At 37.2% G+C, this 17,406-nt stretch overlaps 1 protein-coding gene across 1 annotated transcript in view; it reads left to right on the plus strand.

Moving 5' to 3' along the window:
• The window catches only part of LOC113038507 (sodium/calcium exchanger 1-like), a 77,406-nt gene extending 60,384 nt beyond the window's left edge, over positions 1 to 17,022 (plus strand). Inside the window, exons 5-9 of the mRNA XM_026195986.1 lie at positions 4,215 to 4,321; positions 7,576 to 7,700; positions 8,122 to 8,221; positions 9,563 to 9,835; positions 11,574 to 17,022. Coding sequence (XP_026051771.1) covers positions 4,215 to 4,321; positions 7,576 to 7,700; positions 8,122 to 8,221; positions 9,563 to 9,835; positions 11,574 to 11,953 — 985 coding nt within the window. The 3' untranslated portion in view covers positions 11,954 to 17,022. The remainder of the gene's footprint in view (positions 1 to 4,214; positions 4,322 to 7,575; positions 7,701 to 8,121; positions 8,222 to 9,562; positions 9,836 to 11,573) is intronic.
• Positions 17,023 to 17,406: the final 384 nt, after the last annotated feature.

Genomic DNA, 17,406 nt, shown 5'->3' on the forward strand with positions numbered 1-17,406 from the left:
TCCCTTGTTAGTTTTTTTGTTTATGCACATCTGTCTCTTTCTTTGGTGGGGTGCATCTGGTTCGGTGAGTAATAGCTCTAATTACGGTTGAGAGCTAGCGTGTGAGGTTAAGCTACCTGGTCACAGAGCAGAGATGATGCCTGGCTTCATGGTTAATGTTTACTGTTTTCTGATTTGCTCCACTTTCCTTATCCTGCTGTTATCCTGTGCACCCAGTGGGATCTTCCTTCTGATAAACTCTTTCAATATCCAAGCCAACGAAACTAGAAAAAAATAGATAAAAGAGATAAAGGTGTTTTATCTCACAAGGACCAGCATGACCACGTTAACATAAAATGACCTATGATGCATTGTGGATGTATTTTCTATATAATATAATAAAATTATTACTTTTGAATGGGTTTCGATCACGATTATTATTTACGATTTTATTTTATATACAATATAAAAAGGGTCAGTAAGACTTTTAAAATGTTTTTGAAAAACACTTATGCTCACCAACATTGTGAAATATTATTACAATTTCAAGTAGCTAAAAAATATTATTTATTTCTGCTACGGCAAAGCCAAATTTTCAGACTTTCAGAAGGTACGTACCGAACCGTGATTTTTGCATACCGTTACACCCCTAATATATATATATATATACAGTATTGTTCAAAATAATAGCAGTACAATGTGACTAACCAGAATAATCAAGGTTTTTAGTATATTTTTTATTGCTACGTGGCAAACAAGTTACCAGTAGGTTCAGTAGATTGTCAGTAAACAAACAAGACCCAGCATTCATGATATGCACGCTCTTAAGGCTGTGCAATTGGGCAATTAGTTGAAAGGGGTGTGTTCAAAAAAATAGCAGTGTCTACCTTTGACTGTACAAACTCAAAACTATTTTGTACAAACATTTTTTTTTTCTGGGATTTAGCAATCCTGTGAATCACTAAACTAATATTTAGTTGTATGACCACAGTTTTTTAAAACTGCTTGACATCTGTGTGGCATGGAGTCAACCAACTTGTGGCACCTCTCAGCTGTTATTCCACTCCATGATTCTTTAACAACATTCCACAATTCATTCACATTTCTTGGTTTTGCTTCAGAAACAGCATTTTTGATATCACCCCACAAGTTCTCAATTGGATTAAGGTCTGGAGATTGGGCTGGCCACTCCATAACATTAATTTTGTTGGTTTGGAACCAAGACTTTGCCCGTTTACTAGTGTGTTTTGGGTCATTGTCTTGTTGAAACAACCATTTCAAGGGCATGTCCTCTTCAGCATAGGGCAACATGACCTCTTCAAGTATTTTAACATATGCAAACTGATCCATGATCCCTGGTATGCGATAAATAGGCCCAACACCATAGTAGGAGAAACATGCCCATATCATGATGCTTGCACCTCCATGCTTCACTGTCTTCACTGTGTACTGTGGCTTGAATTCAGAGTTCGGGGGTCGTCTCACAAACTGCCTGTGGCCCTTGGACCCAAAAAGAACAATTTTACTCTCATCAGTCCACAAAATGTTCCTCCATTTCTCTTTAGGCCAGTTGATGTGTTCTTTGGCAAATTGTAACCTCTTCTGCACATGCCTTTTTTTTAACAGAGGGACTTTGCGGGGGATTCTTGAAAATAGATTAGCTTCACACAGACGTCTTCTAACTGTCACAGTACTTACAGGTAACTCCAGACTGTCTTTGATCATCCTGGAGGTGATCATTGGCTGAGCCTTTGCCATTCTGGTTATTCTTCTATCCATTTTGATGGTTGTCTTCTGTTTTCTTCCACGTCTCTCTGGTTTTGCTCTCCATTTTAAGGCATTGGAGATCATTTTAGCTGAACAGCCTATCATTTTTTGCACCTCTTTATAGGTTTTCCCCTCTCTAATCAACTTTTTAATCAAAGTACGCTGTTCTTCTGAACAATGTCTTGAACGACCCATTTTCCTCAGCTTTCAAATGCATGTTCAACAAGTGTTGGCTTCATCCTTAAATAGGGGCCACCTGATTCACACCTGTTTCTTCACAAAATTGATGACCTCAGTGATTGAATGCCACACTGCTATTTTTTTGAACACACCCCTTTCAACTAATTCAACTAATTGCCCAATTGCACAGCCTTAAGAGCGTGCATATCATGAATGCTGGGTCTCATTTGTTTTCTGAGAATCTACTGAACCTACTGGTAACTTGTTTGCCACGTAGCAATAAAAAAATATACGAAAAACCTTGATTATTCTGGTTAGTCACATTGTACTGCTATTATTTTGAACAATACTGTATATATATATATATATATATATATATATATATATATATATATATATATATATATATATATATATATATATATATATATATATATATATAGCTATAAATTTACAGTATATCTATTTATAGGATAGATAAGTAGATGGATGGATGGATTGAAGGCAATGTGTAAGAAGAGAAAAATGGTTAAAGGGGGGATGGGACTGAAAGCATGAGCTACAATCATGTAGGATAAGCACGGTGGGCTAATTAATAAAGAACAAGTCCTAATGAATTTAATTACACACACGTCTGGCCAGTGAAGGCTACAAAGCAAAGAGAGGTGGGAAAAGAGAAGATTAGTGCTAACATGTAATAGAGGGATTACAATACAAAACAGCAGCGGAAACTGTTTACACAGCAGATGCAGATGTACCTGAGCATGCAAACCAATTTGTGTACCGTTTAATTTTTGAAAATTAAATGTTGTCTCTTTTTCTCTTCATTATTTATGAGCCGTGTTCTATACACATGAGTCTTCAGATCAGTTCACTTCTCTTCCTGTATGCATCATATCCAGGATTAGACACAAAATGTTTTGTGTGTGTTTTTTTTTTTGCACTTAATCTGCACAGTAATGTAAAATAAAGTTTAACACAGAATCTGAATGCATTATCAGTCTTTATCAACACAATTGTGTAACATACTGTATATGGGCAAAGCATAAATACATATCATAAAACAGTGACTTAGTGCATAACACTTCATTCATTTATTCGTGTTATCTCTACACATCTGCTCAGAAAGTGCACGCACGTTGCTTAGATGCCTGTGAAAGAGCACAAAACTTGTAAATGTATATTGTATATGTGTAATGCATATTTCTTGACAAACATTTGATGAAAGTGTGGAGTCACATATGCCTAATGTCTAACAGGGAGAGACATATTTGTGAGAATGTCCATTTAGGAAAGGATAATTTCAAAAGGAAATGATCAGGGACTCATTTTTTATTAAAATGTTTTGCAAATGTATTAAAGTACCATATTTCCACTAGATGTAGTGCCTGATCACATTATAGTTGCCTCTATGACATAATAAACAGGACAGGTGTTTTGTATCATAATTATCATTATTGTACGTTTCAGCACCACTGAAGAAAGGCTTAAATAACTAGAACTATTGATTTGATAATGACATTCATAACATGCACCAAAAAATAAAATAAAATACAAGCTAAAAAAAATGTTACCACATAATTGTATACTGTGGTTATGGAGTGCCACAGTCTTTTTTGCTAAATTAATTCAATTCTCTCTCCCCCGACTCTCTCCCTTGTTGCTGTTGTACAGCTTTTCTGTAGTAGACAGTGTTTATCAACCATGACCAGTGTGTTGTGTGTGCTAATAATGACAAATGGTGATTAGCCATGGCTAACCTGCTCCCTAAGCATGAAAACATTGTACCGCAGCCCCGTCACTTAAAATCAGAGCTGCTGCGTGTTTCTAACTCTCGGAGGGAATCAGCAATGAACAAAACGCCCTCTACATAAAGTTTTCAAAGAGGAAATTCAGATATCCTAAGGTAACCCATTATTTTTTAATAACTATACGTTCAGTGAATATTATGGATGTTACATAAACTCCTTAGGGCTTATGCATAAAAACAAGCTACATTTATTTCAGTGTACATCCTTCATAAATCCATTCCTACATCAATTGTTGCAGTCCACTGAAGATGACAATCTGCATAAGAATGGTTTTATGAATGATTTACCCAGAAAACCATTCTGCTCGTGTTTCGACTCTTTCTTCAAGTCTTTCTCAGTGGTAAATGCTGCATAAGGTATCCCAGTGTTTCTTTATTGTCTACTTAGATATTCCTGCCACTGTCAACTTCCACATAATGCATAACACGCTCTTTGAAAACATACTGCATTTAAGTTTGATGTCTTTGTCCACCACAGGAAAATGCTGGAGGTGAAGATCATCGACGATGAGGAGTATGAGAAGAACAAAACCTTCAACATCCACCTGGGGGAGCCGGTGCTGCTGGAGATCGGGCAGAAACACGGTCAGTGGTTTTCTGTGTGACATCCATACTCCATCTGCAGTGCTCGGTGGCTTTGTATTAGAATACAGAGTGGGTCTCTGTTTAATACTGTATTAAAAGCTTCCACTTAGAAACAAATTTGATAGAAAGGTTTCTTTGTGTGAACGGAGCATATAAAGGGAGACAGTGGAGGTCTTATAATGGGTGACTTGTTATAATGGGAGAGCAAGAACAGACAGTAACTGGTCACACTGCAAGCAGCCATGTTGAAGCAATGTCTCTAGGCCACTTCTGCACATTAATTATGTACTAACTGCTCTAATTCAATGTTCATCCCCATGCTCTTCAAAGTGTCATACTGTTACAGAATCCAATTAAGAATGTTGATGCCATTAACATAAGCATTTTTTGATGATTTTTGTCTTTCAGTCGCCCTCTTTAATGCTTTTCTAGGACACACAAAGAGGTTTATTTCCTGCTTATGTGTAGTGTTGCTATAGAATATGATAGATTACAGTGGATAATAATAAACACAAAAGGATGAATTCACTAACGAGTTATGATGCATTTATATATATATATATATATATATATATATATATATATATATATATATATATATATATATATACACACACACACACACACACACACACACAGAGGGTACAGAAAGTATTCAGACCCCCTTAAATTTTTCACTCTTTGTTAAATTGCACACAGCACACCATATTGACAGAAAAAAACAGAATTGTTGACGTTTTTGCAGATTTATTGAAAAATTAAAACTGAAATATCACATGTTCCTAAGTATTCAGACCCTTTGCTGTGACACTCATATATTTAACTCAGGTACTGTCCATTTCTTCTGATCATCCTTCAGATGATTCTACACCTTCATTTGAGTCGAGCTGTGTTTGATTAAACTGATTGGACTTGATTAGGAAAGCCACACACCTGTCTATATAAGACCTTACAGCTCACAGAGCATGTGAGAGCAAATGAGAATCATGAGGTCAGAGACAGAATTGTGGCAAGGCACAGATCTGGCCAAGGTTACAAAAAAATGTCTGCTGCACATAAGGTTCCTAAGAGCACAGTGGCCTTTATAATCCTTAAATGGAAGACATTTGGGATGACCAGAACCCTTTCTAGAGCTGGCCGTCCGGCCAAACTGAGCTATCAGGGGAGAATAGCCTTGGTGGAGAGGTAAAGAAGAACCCAAAGATTACTCCAGAGATACAGTCAGGAGATGGGAGAAAGTTGTAGAAAGTCAACCATCACTGCACTCCTCCAACAGTCGGGGCTTTATGGCAGAGTGGCCCGACGGAAGTGCAAAACACATGAAAGCCTGCATGGAGTTTGCAAAAAACACCTGAAGGATTCTCTGTTCTGATGAGACCCAAGATAGAACTTTTTGGCCTTAATTCTAAGCGGTATGTGTGGAGAAAACCAGGCAATGCTCATCACCTGTCCAATACAGTCCCAACGGTGAAGCATGATACTGGCAGCATCATGCTTTGGGGGTGTTTTTCAGCTGCAGGGCCAGGACGACTGGTTGCAATCGAGGGAAAGATGAATGCGGCCAAGTACAGGGATATCCTGGACGAAAACCTTCTCCAGAGTGCTCAGGACCGAAGGTTCACCTTCCAACAAGACAATGACCCTAAGTACACAGCTAAAATAACGAAGGAGTGGTTTCACAACAACTCCGTGACTGTTCTTGAATGGCCCAGCCTGAGCCCTGACTTAAACCCAATTGAGCATCTCTGGAGAGACCTGAAAATGGCTGTCCACCCACGTTTACCATCCAACCTGACATACCTGGAGAGGATCTGCAAGAGGAATGGCAGAGGATCCCCAAATCCGGGTGTGAAAAACTTGTTGCATCTTTCCCAAAATGACTCATGGCTATATTAGATCAAAAGGGTGCTTCTACTAAATACTGAGCAAAGGGTCTGATTACTTTGGACCATGTGATATTTCAGTTTTTCTTTTTTAATAAATCTGCAAAAATGTCAACAAATCTATGTTTTTCTGTCAATATGGGGTGCTGTGTGTACACTAATGAGGAAAAAGAAAATCAACATAAATTAACTTATGAATGGTTTGCAATATACTGTATAACAAAGAGTGAAAAATTTATGGGGGTCTGAATACTTTCCATACTCACTAATTGTATGTATATATATATATATATATACAGTATTTCAGAAACCTACCTAAAACAAAAACCTGCTACTTCCCTAATCATTCATAATCAGGGGTTTTCAAATTGCACTTTGGGGACCCATGGGGGCCACAAATATTTTCTAGATGGTAAATATAATGGGAAAATAGATATTTAATTACATATATATATATATATATATATATATATATATATATATATATATATATATATATATATATATATATATATATATATATATAATACTTTTAATTAATTAAAATGTAAATTTTAACAAATTGAAATTACTAAATAAACATGTTGTATCATTTTCATTTTAAGGTATTTATTCTATATCTATTGAGAGCAATGGTGTTTTTGTTGAAACTATCAAAATCTTATTCGATTCCACATTTTGCATTCTTTTGTAATTTGCAGTCAATATGTTATCATTGTATACTGTTTTATAACGCACTACAATTGAGGTGCAGATAATTACTACTATTTGCAATAAGTAGTAAAAATAGCAGAAATCCTGCTATGTTCCCTAAGTGTAAACAGAATCCATTATTTGCACTTGCTACAAACAGCCTCTATCTCTCTATACACTTAGTGCAAATAAACACTGCCAAGTTCATAACACTGAGAAATAAAAACCAAATCTGAATATTGTTCAGATCTGCTTTCTCCTATGAAACATTTATACAGCTTGCTTTGGCTTTAGAACAATGAAAATATAAAAGTTAATGATTTATTTTTGTAAATATGCTACCCAGTCACAACAAAGTCTGCCAGATTGCTGTACTCTGTTGCATTTTTATCAAACTAGAAATCAAAAACGGCATGCAAGACAGAAAATGATCATGCAAATTGTGTTCAACACACATTTTTGGCTGCATTTTCAGTTACTTGATTTGCAAAATTCCTTTAGTGAATTGGGTGCAACAACAAGTGCAGACCATGCATGCAAATAAACAGCGCTACCACTGGGCACAATTCATTCTTAGTGAAATTCCTTGTAAATTGAGTTCTACCATTCCAGCTCTGTAATAAACTTACAAACTACGGCTCAGAAGATTTTTTTTGTGTGTGTGTCTTCCTTTGACAGGAGACTCCAATGATAACAAACCGGCAGTGGGGGCAGAGGAAGAGGAGGTGGCCAAAATGGGGTGCCCGAGTCTGGGAGAGCACACCAAACTGGAAGTGGTGATAGAGGAATCGTACGAGTTTAAGGTAAGTCCTGTGAATCACGAAGAACAATACAATACAATTTCATGAAGTGGTCTTACAAGCTCGGTCTCTCACATTCAATTGTTCACATGGTATCAGTCTCAATACTGGAGGTCACTGGGGTCAGGCAGCTCTGGGATTTAGAAGAGATTTGATGTAGAAATATTGTGTTACTCCCTCCACGATTATCCGCAGCGCTCTTACTGCAACCAAGCAAACAGCTAGGACGGGATGACATTGGAGAAAGTGAAATTCTGACAGGGTTGTGCACAGACGCCCACTGCCTCTCAGAAATGAGTTTAGCTGAGACCTTTGTGCTCGCTGGGCTAGGACACTGAGTCATATTAAATCTTGTCTACTACGAGGACATAGTTTTGTGGGTTTAGGTTTGATTGATCTTCTATATATTTGTGTGTGTTTTCAGAATACCGTTGACAAGCTCATAAAGAAGACCAACCTGGCGCTGGTGGTGGGCAGCAGCAGCTGGAGAGAACAGTTTGTCAGCGCTGTCACTGTCAGTGCAGGTCAGTGTCTCTCTGCCATACTGTGTTCACACATGCTCAGAGAGAAGTGGACCACACAACTGAAATAAAAATATCATATAAAATCATGCAATAAGGCAAGATGCGACAGGTTTCCAGCAACAACCAGATTGTCTGTCCACACTGAATGTGAAATCCTTCTGTGCTACATGACACAATCTTAGCCAAGAAGGAAAAACGCAAAACTTTTTAAAGAAAAGTTAAAATACTATTTCAGTCTTCCTGTTTTAAAATGTCATATTTAATTCAATGTGTTTTTTGCTGTTTCTTTGCAATTATTTGTGAAACCTACCAGAAATGTTTTAATTAAAATAGCTATAAATCCTTAACCAGTTATTTGTCAGCGTACAATTATGTGGAGCAAGACAAATTGTTCTTCAAAACCTGAAACTTATGTAAAACATTTAATTGTACTAATAGAATTAAATGAAAATCAATTTAACTGAATTAATTTGAATTGAATAGATTTTTTATAATTACTATACCTTACTGCCGACTGTATATTAAGGCTGAGCAATTAATCACATTTTTTTTTAATTTGCCTTCCAACGATTAAGAACACAAGAAAATTGAGGGGGAAAATTATTGCGTCATATTCGATTTTGCAATGATACTCTCGTTTTTTTTTCTTGTGTTATAAACAGTATGTATATACAGTATTTTTTATTTATATTTTTCGAGTTAAAAAAATTCCTTTGAAAACTAATTCATATATATGCATGTTTCCAAAAAGTAAATGGGTAATCAAATTAAATAGTTGTGATTTTGAAGGTTTTGTTTATCCAAAAAAGAGAATTCTTTAATTACTTTAAATTACTTTAATTACCCAACTTTATCTCATTCCAAACCCCTACGACCATAATCTTTGGAACACAAATTAAGGGATATTTGATGAAATCTGAGCGCTTTCTGACCCTGCCATGCCACTGAAATGGGCCCAGGAATGTATTAAGGACATCGTTAAAATAGTCCATAAGTCATTGTACTCCCATATACACGCAGTGAAGACTGACACAGAAGAGAAGACATTGTTCAATAAAGTTTTTTTTTTGTACACAAAAAGTGTTCTTGTAGCTTCATAAAATTAAGGTTGAACCACTGATGTCACATGAACTGTTTATTCAATGTATGAACATTTCAGCTGCATTGCTGTTTATGCAGGGTCAGAAAACTCTCGGATTCCATCAGAAATATCTTAATTTGTGTTCCAAATATGAACAAAGGTCTTACGGGTTTGGAACGACATGATGGTGAGTACTTAATGATAAAATGTTCATAACCAAGCAAACCCTTCTGTATATTGTACCTTTTGTTTACCCCTAGGTGATGACGATGAAGAGGAGAGTGGGGAAGAGCGCTTGCCCTCGTGCTTTGATTACATCATGCACTTCCTGACAGTTTTCTGGAAGGTTCTGTTTGCCTTCGTTCCACCCACGGAGTACTGGAATGGCTGGGCCTGCTTCATTGTCTCCATCACGCTCATCGGGGTCCTGACCGCTGTTACTGGAGATTTGGCCTCTCACTTTGGTTGTACAGTAGGCCTGAAGGACTCTGTCACAGCTGTGGTGTTTGTGGCTTTGGGCACATCTGTGCCTGGTGAGTGTTTATTTGTGTGTCAGATGCCATTGCATGTACTGTAGCTAATTAGTAAAGGATATTGTAGTCATCTGGTCATTATCAAAAAAAATAAACCCGGAATGCTACAATTAACCCAATTGAATAAATTATTCTATCAAATATTGATGTATTACATACTGTACTGTTTTAATGCAGCAGCTGCTTTCAACATGGTTTCTAATTTATCGTTCTATAATGGCCACAGTCAGCTTTCTTGTGGATGTGTGAATGCTGTAGCTCACTTAGACTGTGTTTAATGATGTGGACTATTTAGCAGACCATGATTTGCAAGAGATCTGAGTGTTTGTCTTGGCATTAGCTGCATTAGAGTGGATGGACTGATTCTGCACATACCCAAGCTCTATGTGTCAACCCATCTTCAAGCTCCAACATACATAATGAAAAGATCCACTTTTCTTCAAGACATCAGTAAGATAATATAGAGTGCAAACGGTGCTTGCATTTCTGTCTGTTCAGCGAAGTGTTGGACAAGTACTAATTTATTTTCAGTATTCTTATACATTCTATTTGCTAATCATATGTTATAATATGTAGTTTATAATGTGTATATTGTAATATACGCATTGTTATGGAAAAGTGATTAAAAATATTAAATAATTTCTGGCTACTTTTTTAAAGAGGCTTTGTAGTCACAAATTTGATGTTGTGTTTTTTAAAGGTAAAATAGTGTCAAAAAAGATTAAAAGTACAAATTAAGTTAGAAGCATAGGAAAACAATATTTGCAATACTTCTCACACTTTCACAAATCTTTTTGGAAGTATTTTACCTGTATAGATGCTGATTCAGTAACCACTCTGATAGATTCAGTGAGTTCATTTAGCAAAGCATTCATCAAACTGATAAGTGCTTGAGTCTTTGTGAATGATTCATTAAAAGAATCAATCCATAAGACTCATTTGTTGTTATTCAAACCTCACTGGTTGGACTGTGATATTTTTGTGTGCACACAATAGAAAGATGTGTTTTTCTTGTCATTGCTTTTCTGCTGTCTTTTATCACATCACATTCAAATCAGACTGAAAACTCAGATTTATAACTCAACATTATTATTATTTATTTATTTTTCATTTATTTTACTGGTTTATTGCTTTACCCTGCCTATCACCCAATCCAATTGCCAGATATTTCTTCTGAGGAGAATCTCATATTTGTCTCTTAGAATCTCATATTTCTCTCATCTAGGGATTCACAAGAGATCACAGTGATCATAGGCTGTGACTCCAAAGTCTACAATCGATATTTTAATTTGAACTTAATCATTTCTTATCAAGTTCTTCCAAAACTGAATTGCTTACAACATTCATTTTATTATGTATTTCTACACCCTTTATTGTATATAAACTTTTATTTCATTTGTTTCAGCTTTTCTTTTTCATATGGACTTTTAGAAGAAACATTGTTGATTAAACATAACTGATACCTTCTAATAGTCTTACGAGCCAGTGTTTCCCAACCCTGTTATTGGATGCATTATCCGTATCCGCCCCATCCTTTTCAGGTTTCTGCTAATGTGTTGAATCAGGTGTGTTATATTAGGAAGACTTCGAAATGTGTACTGTTGATGTGCTTCCGGGAACAGGTTTGGAAAACACTGTCCTGAGCTATGAGCAATGTCTTTCATTAAAATGTTCCTCTGGGGCTCTTCCAGTTCTCACCATTCTTCCTTCATCTTTTCTTTTCTTTTGCCCTCCACAGATACCTTTGCCAGCAAGGTGGCAGCCATCCAGGACCAATACGCTGATGCATCCATTGGAAATGTGACAGGTAGTAATGCAGTTAATGTCTTCCTGGGTATTGGAGTGGCGTGGACCATCGCTGCTGTGTACTGGCACAGTCAGGGCAAAAAATTCCAGGTCCCGCCGGGGTCGCTGGCCTTTTCCGTCACCCTCTTCACCATCATGGCACTGCTGTGTGTTCTGATACTGCTGTACCGCCGCCGGCCCTCTGTGTCCGGGGGTGAGCTGGGGGGCCCGCGAACCGCCAAGCTGCTCACTGTGTTCCTCTTCCTCATGATGTGGCTCATCTACATCCTCCTGGCTTCACTGGAGGCTTACTGCCACGTGCCTGGCTTCTGAGAAAGTTCCTTAGAGAGATGTACTCTATGCTGTAAAACCTTCCATCATTCTTCCTCTCTGCTTTTGTGTATATGAGAAGTCTAAAATGAGTGTTTACATCTGTTCTTACTGATTATTATTGCTCTAGAAATTGCATCCTTTCGCTAACACTGGCGTGAATATCTAGATAAGTGTCAGTTGAGGATGATAGAGGCTCTGTTGTTTCATGCACAGCTTCTCTTTATAGATGAATCTCTCTACCCCCTGGATATTCAGACACAGCAACTCTCTCCAGAATACTCTCCAGAGAGCCCCCTCAGCGTTTTTTTTTTTTTTTTGCTTCAGTGCTGTTTTTTCCAAGGATGGTCCTTTATGCCTCACTTTGATATTCTCTCAGAAACCCCTCTTCTATTATTCTCTTTTCCCTCCAAGTCGCTGTCAATAGACTCATTCCCACTGCAGAGATTTGGGCATGTTTCACACCTCTACCTACCCTCAAGACATGAGCACTCTGTTTCATTTGTCTTCTCTTGCCTGTTACTAAAGCTCCCCGCAGACTTTTGTGCCACACTAGCGCTGTTCATTTTTCACAACTATAACTTCAGCTCAAGTGATCCGATGAGGGCTGAGCTTCTCAAACTGATTACGCCCCTAATATGACCTTTGCCCATAACCCTGGCCAAATTCTACTTAAACATCTTCATCGTCCTGAACATGCCCCAGTGCTACCTACACCAGACCTTCTTCTACTCTGACCTCACCTTTAATAATTATACAACAACTTCCTCACTATTAATCTTACCTCAATGTCATTGCAGGCCCTGCCTAGTACTACTTATATCCTTATTGCGCTTTTCCAGTGCGTGGTACAACTCGGCTTGGTATTACTCAGTACGGCATGGCACGGCTCGACTCAGCTCAGTTTGTGTTTCCACTGCAATTTAGTATCGCTTTAGAGTGGGCGGAGTTATTCACATGTCGTTATAGTTGTGCCGCCTCTACTACAGCAACTCGTGAAAAACATTTTGCATTGCCCCCTCAAGCTCTCACTGGATCTGCTCCTCTGCTATCAATGAGAAGAACGTCTGTACTTCCTCAACAGACAACGTAACAACCATTTTTGGGTTGTTAAAAAGGTGCGCTTGTTCAAAACAGATGCGTTTTAGTGGTTCTGTTGTGTTTGTATAACAAGTTCAGTGATGCAGGTAGTGACTATTCTCTCCGGCCAATCAGTGATCAGCAGAGTTTACACGTCACATTTTGGTAACGGTAACCGAGGTGGTCCTAAAAAAAGTACCATGTACCAGGTACTGTACCCAGTGGAAAACCCCCCAAAAGTGGACTGTACCAAACTATACCGTGCTGTACCATGCAGTGGAAAAGTGCCATTATAATACTATAGTGACCCCGCCCCATCACTACATACACCATACCTTCTTCACTTCTGACTCCACCCATTACACTATTTATGCCACACCATTATTTTGATACCACATTTACATATGACACCAATTCACAAGAAACAAAGCCCTCTTCACGTCTGACCCCACCACAACCCTACCTGTGCCACACCTCTTCTAATCTGACTCCACCCCTGTATTAATTTACAGTATATCACATATTTTCCCTGCTGACCCCAACATTGTCACTTTCACTACCAACAACCACAACCATTTCAATTCCGACCCCACCCACAACTCTACTTATGCTACACTTTCTTAATTTGTGGCCCTGCCCCCCAACATTTTCTTCACCACACCCTCTTCAGATCTACTATTTGCTAGTATTGTGAATCTTTTAAAAATGCTCTTGTGTTTTTTATTATTTATTCATTTATTTTTACCATGCTACTGAAAGTTAATTATGAAGTCAACAGAAGGATTGTAAGAAGGAAAGAAAGATTTTTGTTGAAAGTTAACAAAACCTGAAGAGATACATAATTTGCATGGAAAAACATTAGTGATAGAAGTTGAATTGAGACCAAAAGAAATAGTTTAACGGTGACATAAGAACCAAGGTATTGGTGTTTATTCATGTGATATTTATTGATATTTATTATTATGAACTATGTATTATGTGGGGAAATACTGCAGGCCGTGTGTGTGTAAGAGTGAAAGCATGTATTCAAATGGGCGAGTGCAACAGATTTGATGAAACATATGAGTCATGTGTGCCAATCTGTTGAACAGTGTTCAAAGTGTTTGTATTTGACTATGAGTGTATGTTAAGTATGAAAGTGTGCTAAACTCAAGCACAGTGAATTTTGTGTCTGTCACTGCCAGGCTCAGGAGTTTCAGGCTCCCATCCTTTGAGCTTCTTGATCCTCTCCCAACATCCATGAATTTACAAATGGCTGCAGCTTTCATGTGGTACATTTGTTGGTCCTAAAACATGCAGTGACTGTCTTGCTGTACTAGGCCATGTTCTTCAGCTTCACTGTGTCAAGCTTTTAGCTTTATTCACTACTGAAGGCATTGTGTCATTGAGTCATGTGGTTGTGTTTGAACACAACATGGGTGCCTTGATATCAACAGTACAAGGTCTCTAGGCCATACAGTAGGTCTGTCACTGAGTTAACACTGACAAGATGGTGAAAATGATGAGTTTCGTTCATGCGCAACATGTATAATTTACCCGTGAAATGTGATTCCCTCATTTTCACCACACAAATCCTGAGCATATCCAATTATTCAAGCACTTATACCTCTCCTGATAGCATCGGCGCCACCTAATTTGCGTTTATGTGCATGGTTAATGTATAATGGGTTGGTTTCAAGTTCAATTTTTTAGTTCGCTCTCTTTAATCAGTGTCCTCCATCTGCTCCTTAACTAATAAGACTTGGTTCATTTCCAGTTAGCCAGAAGTTAAACTTGCTTAGTTAGCCCAGCACTCTATCCCATTCTCTTCCTTGCTAAGCGATACAGTGATTACGGGTTTCAGTTTGCAGATATTACATAATTGTTTACAAGGGTGTAATGTGTCCCCAATTTCCCAGCTATCAGCCATCTGCTTAGCCCAACCTGGGACACATGCTATAGGAAATGAAAAGTTATAGCTGTAGGAAATTCTCACTATTAGGGGCCTCAGCACACCAGTCCTTCAAACTTTTTAATGCATGAGATAAAAGTCATTTTAAAGAGCTTTCTGAAAAATGGTAAGAAGGAACACATAGTCTCATTACCTGATTTATAATAATGCCAATGGCCAAATGCACCATTTTAGAAGGGAGTTATCTGTTATGACGACACCATTGGCTTAAAAGAGGCTGGCCTGCTACAGCCCTTCATTTTCATAATTGATCAAACATAAAAATCTACAGTCAGCTATCTATGGAAATGTTGCAAGTGCTCCGCTCACTTTCTTATACAATGTGTGACGCAAAAGTGGGCGAAACAGATACATATAGTTTGCATTTATACTGACATATGTGTATTTATACATTCCAATGATTCCAGATTAAAAAAAGCACAGAGTGATGTATTTTTAGTGCTTCTTGTTGCTAGGCAATGTCTTAGAGTCATTGTCTTTCTGTCATTATGTTGTCTGGTGTCAGTGCTCTAGGGTGGGTGGAGACAGGGATCCGTGGATTGTAATTACTTTATAAGGTAACTCTCATCTCTCTCCTTATATCTGGCCACACAGGGTTAATGAACCCTAATTCAAGGACAATCCTTAATTAAGAACCTTATATTGCCCCTGAGATTTTTGAGTCATATTAATGTAAGCTTTTGCTTTGTGGAGAGCAGAGCAGTGATTGATCTCCCTTGAGGTAAACATATTTATCAGTCAAAGTTGCATCAAACTAATGGGTTTTTCAAAAAAAAAATTAACAACTACAGAGGATTATGGTGGTGAATCTCCATCTAATGCTCAGTAGCCAGCCATTAACCTTGAAGAATAATACCATACGAGAACATATCGTGCAAGTAAATCTGTTTATGTGGACCAGGAAGGACCATCTCTTGTGGAATAAGCCTAAAGCAATGTGACTGATTTATGATCAAATAACAGTAGATGTGAAACACACTTAAAATGATAGTTAACTCTTTGTGTCATTCAAAACCTGGACGATTTTCTTTCTTTAGTTTAAAACACAATACACTTAATGTTACTGGAGACAACAATATCAATAAACCCCATTAACCTTGTATTGTATGAGGAAAAGAAAAAAACTGATAGCATAATTTTCCTTGTTGGCTAAACTTTCCACACTTGTTTACTTTTATTTGATCTTAAATCAGTCTCCACTTCCCCAAAACACCCTCGCATAAACAAAATGACCTTGAATATCGGATATGCATAGTCCATCATAGCATGTACATCAGAGTGCTTGTGTCGTGCGAGAGTCCCGGTGTCACATGTGCTCTCTTGTGATACTCCAGTCTTAAAGCATGTCTTTTCTATGTGTGGGTATTTGTCTACTAATATTGCATTTCTCTTTAAGTACAAACATTGAAATATTTACAAAATGAATTGTGTTTGGTTTTGTATGTACTGCTATTTGATAAATTACTGTTTTAAATTACTTTTTTTTTTCAAAGCCAAGTGTTCTTTACTTAGCTTTATGACACTATTGTTGTCTTGAGATATGTTCTGTACTGAGACAAATTTATACTTTGGGCAAAAAAAATGTATGTGCTGAATAGAGTACTTTATCATTATCTTCACAACAACAATAACAAAATAATTAATGTTTTCAGTGTTGTATCTAAAACTATGTTTGAGGGAGAAAGGGCGTGATTTTATGTGAATTCATTAAAGCTGTTATGTGAAGGGAAACTACAGTGCTTTGCCAAAAGATTGAGAATGAGTCTCTGTTTGTAATGCGTAAAACTTTGTTTCTTGTTTAATTTATTTATGAGTACATTAAAGTTGGAATTGTATATTACTATTAACAGACTTTTTAACTCTTAATTAAAATGGCTTTGTTTTCTCTCAAGCAAATAACAAAACAAAACAAAACACTTCTGTTAATCTACTGTCCACTGTTTCTTTGTTGACTTTTCTTGGTCTTCATATCAAACTGGAATATTCAAGATAATTAACTAACTGCAATGCAACACACAGAATGAGCACTTAAAAGAGATTTTCTTATAAGGCTATGTGTTATCTATTTTAAAGAAAATTTAAAGTCCTTTTTTTATCCATATATTCAAAGTCAGTGTGGCCCAAAGCAAAAACAAATTCAAATTTGTGTATGCATTCTACAGAAGAAAGTTTTGCAGTTTTGGAAAACAGAAGGGAGCATAAATTGAATATCTTTGAAGTTTAAAAGAGTTGTACTCATTTCCCAAGGTTTGTGAGGGAGTTAGTGTTTTTATAACACAAAAAAACTCTTTTATCTCAAAAGATCGAGAAAAATTTGATTCATCATCATATGACACCCTTAATGAATCTATGCTTGAATGGTGATATTCTTTTCAAGCTCTTGTGTTCTCCAGAATGTTTGACAGATGGCTCCTGACTCGGTCCC

Source organism: Carassius auratus, chromosome 21, assembly GCF_003368295.1.
Source record: "Carassius auratus strain Wakin chromosome 21, ASM336829v1, whole genome shotgun sequence".
Lineage (NCBI taxonomy): Eukaryota > Metazoa > Chordata > Actinopteri > Cypriniformes > Cyprinidae > Carassius > Carassius auratus.